The sequence below is a fragment of the Hyposmocoma kahamanoa genome, unplaced genomic scaffold (assembly GCF_003589595.1).
Source record: "Hyposmocoma kahamanoa isolate Upper Pololo Valley unplaced genomic scaffold, ASM358959v1 80, whole genome shotgun sequence".
NCBI lineage: Eukaryota > Metazoa > Arthropoda > Insecta > Lepidoptera > Cosmopterigidae > Hyposmocoma > Hyposmocoma kahamanoa.
The window spans coordinates 10,598,333-10,607,662 of NW_020654051.1; the positions used below are offsets into that span (position 1 = coordinate 10,598,333).

The 9,330-nt window shown below is 36.0% G+C and overlaps 1 protein-coding gene across 2 annotated transcripts in view; it reads right to left on the reverse strand.

Moving 5' to 3' along the window:
* Positions 1–7,066, reverse strand: part of LOC113233733 (protein LIFEGUARD 4-like) — a 55,227-nt gene extending 48,161 nt beyond the window's left edge. For both annotated transcript variants that reach the window (XM_026468917.1, XM_026468916.1), the window contains exon 1: positions 6,888–7,066. In XM_026468917.1, coding sequence (XP_026324702.1) covers positions 6,888–6,893 — 6 coding nt within the window. In that variant the 5' untranslated portion in view covers positions 6,894–7,066. The remainder of the gene's footprint in view (positions 1–6,887) is intronic.
* Between the last annotated feature and the right edge of the window lie 2,264 nt (positions 7,067–9,330).

Sequence of the window (9,330 nt, forward strand, 5' to 3'; positions counted from 1 at the left end):
TGTGATACTACACCAATAAAATGCACTGGAAGTATTATGACTAAACTACACGGAGACAACATCTGGATTTATTCCTGTGGTGAAAAATGCCCTATTCGAATTGTATGCGAATCTACAATAGAAGTGGTGGAATTAACAGAAAATGGAATCTTGCGCCTGAATCAAGTATGTATATTTACAGGAGGTAATTTTACTATCTATTCACATAATCATTATTTTAATAATGTTGTGAATCAATATAACAAGTTTGAAATCACTCAATCTGCATTCAACAATATTATCAATACAAGTTGAACAGCGTGCGGTTAGGTATTTAATGTGGTGTTAGTGTTTGTCTGTCAATGTAGTGTGTAGTTGTATGCAGCAAAATACCAACCGCCTACTGTACATGAATTTATGGTAAGATAATAACTACTCTATCAGAATCTAACGGAGAGACGTCAAGGGTCGTCTTACGATCTATCAAGTGTAGCCATACAACCTAACGGTGTGTAGCCTAACCTAACCATAAATATATAAATGAAGAGATATATATATATATAGTATAAGTAAGGAAGTCTGTCACCAGGAGACCTAAGGTGACAAACGGAAGTTAGGAAGGAAATTAGGATGTACACGTCGTGCGATTTGTACAGGAATGGTTTACTCACTGCCGGTCAAGCAGACTCACAAGACCGATCTACTGATGGCTAAGGGTGTCTTGGCCACAGTGAGAGGAGTAGCAGGTAGCACGTCACTAAGCAAGGAGATGAGTTAAAATCAGATGGTATTGGTTAACTAACTTTATTTACAATATTTACTGACTATTTATACAATATTTGTTTATACTACATTATAATAAGTTTTCTTAGTGTGCATTGGGTGTTATTGATGACTAGGTTGATTTTTGTTAATTGGCATAGTACGTGCCTATGCTGCACTTGTTGCAAAAGAATGATCTGTTGACGAGGCTAGTTTTGTAGCATTTTATTCGAGGTCGCTATTTTGCTGTTTCTTCGTTGTTTATATTATGTTCAACCTTGAACACAAGTCTTCCAATGAATATCAGCTTATACAACAGGGAAGACCATGAACTGGTTTGGAAGGGGTTGCATGACCAGATAACAACACTGCAAAGGCAGGAAACAATGGAAATTAATGTACATGATGTTCATCATTATGCAAGTGTCTATCTTCCTGGCGTTCCTCTTTATCGTCGTGACAACGGTTCTGTTCTCGCTCTTGTTCCGGTGGAGATGACTGGCGAGGGTACAGGAAGAAGATGCGGAGGCCACGAGACAGATCGCCCAGCCTACCGTAATGCCGCTATCATTACGTGTCGCGAGGTGTGACAATGTTTGCAGTATTAATTAGGGCACTTCGCCAATAGTGTCTCGCTCAGTGCAATTCGAAGTGCCAAAATTCGTGAAAAATAATAGAGTGCCCTAACAATGACAAATCTGAGTGACAATTATAAATTAGTATTACAATAGATTTTTAACTATTAATATGAAAAATGAAAAGTGAAATATTTAAGTCCTTTTTGAATAATATGTTTCTTATTTTGAGTATGTTATCATTTTGTGTTTGTTGAAATTGTCTATGAAATTTATTAGTCTCTATTTTAATAATTATTATCATTTAGTCTAACAAATAATATTATTTAAGATTTTCTTTATTCTTTTCTTGAGAGGTGCAAGATGTACGGTTAAATTACTACATTATAAAAATGTGTATGCTGCAATATTGGCTTACGCGTGGCATGTGCCGCGTAATTTCAATCAGTGCGCATCGGACACTCGAGTCGATCACTATATCATTATCTATATCAGTGTAAATCAGTGTATCATTTGTCCATATATATCATTCATCAATTATCATTTAGTGTAGGCTCACCCTACACACTTAACTTGCCGATTGACATTTTTATTTTTATTTCTTTTTATTTTTCACTTCATTAACACGCGTAAATACGATTTTTATTAGCCTGTCGCTACTGAGGTATTTCTTAGGACAGGGAACAATGAGACACGCAGTAGCAGTTCAACGGCCTGTAAGTGACAGCCTGTACAAAAACTGCCACCACCCTCATTCACATAAATATCTGTATACAATAATAATCATATCTACTTACACTACAAAACCATACAACGTATGGGTTTTCTTTCGAAATACAGTATGGCCTAAGATGTTATTAGGATTTCTTTTAATTAAAACATCTAAGAAAACTAAAGTAACGGATACGAACCTCAATGGTAATTCCCATAACCATCCTAGCCAGGTAGCTACCGTAGGCAAATCTTTGTTTCAGAGAGCACATGGTGTCTGCGACAGTAATCATCTGGCAGGGGAACTTCAGCTTATAAATCAAGTCCTACATGCGAATAAGTTGAACATTCCACACCACTGCCGCAGGCACCGTGTGAAATCACCAAAAGTCGAGGGAAGACCTTCCATTTTACCTTACGTGAAGAGGTGTTACAGGCAAGATCGGAAGAGTCCTCAGGCGTGCATCGATCAAGACCTATTTTAAACCCCTGAGGAAAATTTCTCTGTTCCTGAGACCCGTGAAATGTAACATCCCCATACAGGATGCAGGACTTTACAAGCTTGACTGTGAGTGCGGTCTCTCTTATATTGGACGAACGAAGCGAAGTATTTGTACCCGCGTCAAAGAACATATAGCTGATATCAAACACCTTCGCGTAAACAAGTCTGCAGTCTGCGAGCTTGACATGGATAAACCTAAACACTCATTGAAGTTTTACAAACCCCAGGTCCTTGCAAAAGAAGTCTGTTACCTACCCAGGATGCTGAGTGAGGTAATTGAAATTAAAAAATATCTTAATTTCAACAGGGAGGACGGTTTCTCCGTACCACCAGTTTGGGATCCAGTATTCCCTCTGATGAAAAAATCCAAAACCGACAAAAGACTGCAGTACTAAATAATATGTTTTAATTTATTCTAATTTCCATTATTAGTTAATGACAAATTTAACTTATTTAACATAAAAATTCATGTTGTTACAATAAAATATGTTTGTAAAACAATATAGCGTAAATTCAATAATATAATGTCAATGGAAATCATACGTTTAATAATAATAAGTAGTTTCATAATCATAAGTTTTAGATATATCTAATATACTAAAACCCAAATAAATAGGTTTATTGTAGAACAGTTTAGTTTTGTTCAAATAAACACCTTTGATTTTACCTCGATCATTCCAGTGAAACTGCTAAAGTTTAACATTAACCCTTAATAATCAATATTCTCCATAGTTTTACCGAAAATAGAATTATTCATTAATTTGTAGAAACCTTTTGCAAAATCGAAGGTAGCTAATGTCCGCATAGAAGTATTTAATTCAATATACTTCTTTAACCGGGGACATTATTTGAATTTCAAAATTCTGTGTACTTTGCTAAGTTTCAATTCCATCTTTAAGTACTCATTATAAAAGATTTCTGTAATGTATTATATGACGTAGTATATACTTCTTTTTATCATTCAAGTTAGGAACTAACTTACATTGTTTAGTTTCACCAACTGGAATATTTTCAGAATGTAATGCAAAGTCAGAATGAGAGTCGTGTAGATTATCGGGATAATCAAGGTGTACTTCTAATCTATATCCAACATCTGAAGTAGTTGGTACATTAAAATTCACATCAGTTTTCCCATTGAAAATCATCACATAGAGGTAAATATTAAGACATCGCCCACCCATATAAATTATTAGCATCAAAATAGGCTAAATACGAAATAGGTTCCTCAGTTTTGAAATCCTCCATTTAAGGATTATGGCTTTTGCATAGCGATTACTACACTGTGCCACACCACCTCTTATACCAGATTTTATAAAAGCTATCATATCAAAGTCGTTTAATAACTCCAATTCTATTTGAGTAAACTTAAGCATAGTATCTCTGCTCAATCCTCGAGCAGTATAATAATGCGCAGGATCCAAATGATACGTTGTTAAACAGACATTTCGGAAAATTTACAATTATGTCACTTAAAAGCAACACATCTGTTTTGAGATAAAGATCAGAATAGTAAGACATATCTTTCTCACATTTATGACATACAGTAGCTTCTTGTATAGATTTTTTGTCTGTGTCTGTAAGTGGAGAGGACACGTTTGAAAACTGTTCTACAAATAACTTTAAGACTTTCATATAGTCTATTCATAAAAGTATTAGCACAATTTTCGCCGCTGTAGTACGAATATGGGTATAATCATTTGTTTTATGTCCACAAAGTGCTGCATTTATTGGAAAATATAACAAACAACCATCACAAATATGGATTGCACCACTTCGTGATGTGACCTGTCTGGTTTCCAATCGATACAAATTTTTTATTTGGCAAATGTGTACATTACCCCCATTAGTAATATAAATAAATTGATCTGAATGGATTTAGGGCCCTTTGTAAAATATAATGGTCTAATCACAACATGAGCTTTGGGCGCATTCAAATTAGCCGCTGTTAGACGTGCTGTAGCAGTGCTGCAGCCGCGCAACAGTCGCGCTGCAACCGCGCGGCGGCCGTGCAATCGTCGCGCTGCTGAAGTGCGACCAAATTTTTAGTGATGTTTTATCTTTCGACTCAGTTACACGAATTCTGACGAAGAAATGTAACTTTTACCCAGTTTTTGGGGCACACACTTCTCATATAGGTGTTAAAAACGACTCACCTGCTTGTTTTTTTTCAGATTTTTTTTCAGTTTTAGTTTCAAAATTGTCGATAATGATATACATACATAGACATAAATTTTCATATGTCTTTTTTTTCGAGTCGATTAGAATAACTGGCGGAACTCATAGCCCGTATTGCAGGGCGTTGTTTTGCGTTCTCTATAAATTCTTCAACTCGATTTTGGTCCACCGTAGTTAATTTGAAAAATGAACATGTACACCGCACTAACCGTGACTGCAACCGAGCGTGACCGCAGCGTGACTGCAGCGTGATTGCAGCGAGACTGTCGCGCGGTTGCAGCACTAGAAATTGTATGAAAAGTGACAATAGCGCGGTGCTGCTGCAGCGTGGCTAACAGCGGCTAATTTGAACGTGCCCTTAGTCTCAGAATTGTATTCTAAACCAAAAACGTTTATACTTAAATTATTTATTTACTCTACTTTCTTGATATCTTTCAACTTTGCTGGAAATGATACTCCATGATATCTGTCAACTTTGCTGGAAATGATACTCCATTACATTTTATTTTATATTCATGTTGAATTTAGGCAGTTACATATACGCCGAGGTAAAGCCCATTTTAAACATTGGTTATCTGCATTTTTTACATTGATTACAGCTTTGTTTGACCTTATATCATGTCCTAATTCTATAAAAGATGATCCGTGAAGCGGATTAAATTTGTTAATATTTATATCTAAACTAATAATGTCCTTAATACTCCACCCACTATCTTTTCTCTCAAATTCACTTACTCTCAGAATTAAAGTTTCCTTTAAATTTTCGAGAAACAGACTAATGTTATCAGATTCATTCATTATATAATTTTGTGTTTGAAAATCGAAAACATTTAACAATTCTTTTGAAGCTTGAACAAAGTTCGCTTTTAAAATAAAATTGATTTTAAAGGTTTTGATATGCATGACACTGTCACGAATTAAAGATGTTATATCATCTTTTAGGGGGTCGACAAAATGTTTCTACCGTCTCAAGTTTATTTTGATCAGCTAAAGCCGTGATTCTATATGTGTAAATTCTTTATCCAAATGCAGTTTCAATCAAAGTAACGTTTGGCAAAGTGTGATGTATTCGAAATGGATTATATTTATGTGTGTTACATTAAAATGAAATTTTTCACTAAGATGTTGCAGATCGTGCACTCCACCATATCGCTGATATTATTGTAAATTGAATTTGTAGCTGAGTCTTCGAAGCCTCGTGAAGTAGTTAAGTCGTCTGTACGTTGCCACTTCTCGCTATTCTGAAGTATCAGGTTGGAAAAAATAAATGGAGCTTTAATTAAAAAGAAATGCACCTGATTACCGCGTGTAACAGCAATTTCTTTCACAATAAACTTGTTATTTGTAATTTTAAAACCCTGAACATCCACAATAGTATTCATATTAAGTTATTATTCAAACTAAAAATATCACGACAACTTGCGCACAGCACTCAAAGTATTACTTTATATTCCACAAGGCGATCATTAATAATTAATTATACAGTAAGTACTCGTATTAATTACTTGGAATATCTTGAGAAGTTTCAATTTCCAATCGAACATTAACTGGACCAGTTTTAGTCGTAGTAATGATTGTAGAGTGATACAACAGTCTTGTAGAGGTAGTACGTAGGTGTGATATTTTTGCACAAATTGATAGATAAGTCACTGAATGAAACGTACAGCAAGATAGTTTTGTATAAAACAGTGTTATTTGTAAATACATTACACAAGTGTCCTTTATAAGAACACAAGTAGGTATACAAGATGAGAGTAATGGTATCATAATGTGCTTAATTGACGGTAACAATATATGTTTAAGAGTGTTGTGTATGACACAAAATGAGGCGGGAAGGAAGGAAAAGTCACCGCTTTTGTTTTTTTAGGCATTGAAAAAAAAAACAGGGTTTTTGTCAGTGCTGATGTACTCATCGTAAACTCTCTAATCCCTACAATTCTCGTGTGTTCATAAGTTTTGAGACATATTTTGACTTTAAAAAATTAAACATAATACTACTAGCAGTTGTTTTATTTGTGGTTGTTGTCACAGCGAGTGAAGATGAGTGAAGAAACTATAACAGCACTGCACTGCACGGTATGATAGAAGACGTCGGTTCGAATCCGGGCGGATAGTAGAAATTTTTTCTGAGTGTTCGATCTTTGTATTAATAATTAAAACTATAACAGATTTAGTTTAATTACTTTCATAATGAACGCTCTGCGTGTATATGGATCTCGGAATAAATTGGTCTGTGTGTTGTTATCTCGCCTAATGCGGGTTTGCGGCCCGTACACTGGGTACCCAGGAGGTGCGACAGAGTATGCTGGATACTGTGGGTAATTTGGATATGGTCCAGCCGAGTTCACTTCGTTCACTGGATATGGTTGGTTAGACAGGTATCCCTATAATTTGAGAAATAAATGTAAGCCAGCATCTCGTACATTGGTATAATAAATTCACATGTTGTGATCATACGTCAAAAATGAAATTCACAAAAGTAATTGGGGAAGTCAGTTCAAACCGGTTACCTTAACTTTAAGCTAAATTCAAACTAGTAAGATAATAGATATTAGTTACGACCTTGACACTAATTGACGAAGTATTTAATGTAATTTTGTAACGTGAAAGTGGTATGTAGGCATATCGCGGAGAGACGGTAAAATACCGTTCGTAATAAATAATTTGGATATCTATTTATCAACAAAAAATGTACTCGTACAAAAACATCAACAGAATATATAAAACAAGGTTTGCTGCTTTTGTGGATTTTTAGAAGCCTTATTTTCTTTGAATTCTTTTATAGCACACGCCATTGACACCTCGTTTCACGATGCCTGTGTTGTCTTTCGTTTACAATTCTTCGCTATTTACAAGAAACAACTTTGCTATTTATACATTTCATACTCATATAGCGGCTAGGTAACCGCTCTATACGAGTCACTTTGCCTTCTTCACGATTTTATTTTAAAACAAAATTGAAACCTATTAATGTATCTATACCTTCTAACAAATATTACAAAAACACTACCAGATAGATGTAAAACAATATATTCGTAGCAATAATATACAAAGAAAGTGAGGTTTACTAACTAACTAAATGAACTTACGTCCCATTATTTTTCAAAACGGACTAATTAAGATTTTCGGCACAAGTGTGTGCGCGCGAGTTCCTACAGGTGCCAAGCGACTGCCCTGGGGAGGGCGGGGTAGTAGGCTATGCAGCCTTGTATAAAGGAATCTATAACATTTGAAATGACTGAGCAATCGAGCACAGCTGCTTTGCTTGCTTTGGCCGCTTTGAGCTGACTTCCCCTACGAACTACATTACACTCGATACTACCTAGAGACTCAATATTTTGATAAATGTTGTAGAGCAATGACGTCACTATTAACACTGGATGAACTCTTTCGCAAGGAACTCTACTGCTACTAAAATACCGTTTAAAAGTGTCAAATTATACAATTAGCTTTTATTCTTTTCTGCTGATGGGTAATGCGTATAATACACGAACATAAACGAGAATTGTGACTTCAAATAGTTCAAATATTGTGAAGTGTAATTTATGTAATATAGTGATAAATGAAGTGCTTGCGTTTGTGCAAAATAAAATTTCAATTATGGACGAGGACACTTTAGCCAGATTATGTGAGACTTCGTTTTCGGAAGAAGAAATATTTATTGCTAAGAAACTGCTTTTTGAATCGTTACAATCGACGCAAATGAAGAAAAGGAGAACTGACAAGTCTAATAACGATTTACGTGATATTTTTGCCCTGTATAAAAAGGCTGATGCGACAGATCCTGAAAAAATTCCGATCTTCGTAGCTAAAGATTCACATCGATTGCCCCCGGTGACCTTTGATCACTTGGATGTTACAAGACTGTTACGAGATATTCAGCTACTACAAAAGGAAATTCAAGGTATGTACAGTAAATTTGTTACTCGAGAACATTTGAATGAATTGGTAGAATCATCGAGGTTGGAATTACGCCGTCCTTCGCTTGAATCTAGGACATATGTAAATACTAGAAAACGGGATGCCTGTACACCCATTGGTCGTGATTTCGATTTTAATTGTGATAGTGGGCCTATGGGGCTTGAGCATTTCTCTGATTTAAATGAACAATTTCAGTTAAATAAACCGGAGACCGTTGTAAACACAAGCGCAACATACCCACATCAGCTGACGCATTCTTCGGAGCGAAACTCGCCTTTAGAGACATGCCGCGCTGTAGATAATAGTTTACAAAAACAAGTAAATAGCGAGCGCGAACACAGACCCCTCTCCACCACCGCCACTATTGGGATGGCAGAAAGTGGATTGGTGCAAAAACCGCCTGTGCAGTGCAACTAAGTAGCGAGTCAAGTGAGAGAAGGCCCGTCGAGAGAGCGAGCGGCAAGAAACCGGTCGAGAACGGCTGTGTAGTACGGACCGCTACTACGAGTTCTATACTCACTGATGAATCACAAAATGACTGCAAGCGGTCGGATAAAACATTCAACACTGCGGATCGAGAACATGAGGTAGGGGATAAAGATAATGAATGGACTACTGTCGTGCGTAAAAAGAAATCGTTTGGATCCAGATTTATGAGTTCAATGGGAAAAGCCAATAATGAGCCCAGCTGTAAGTTTAAAGCGG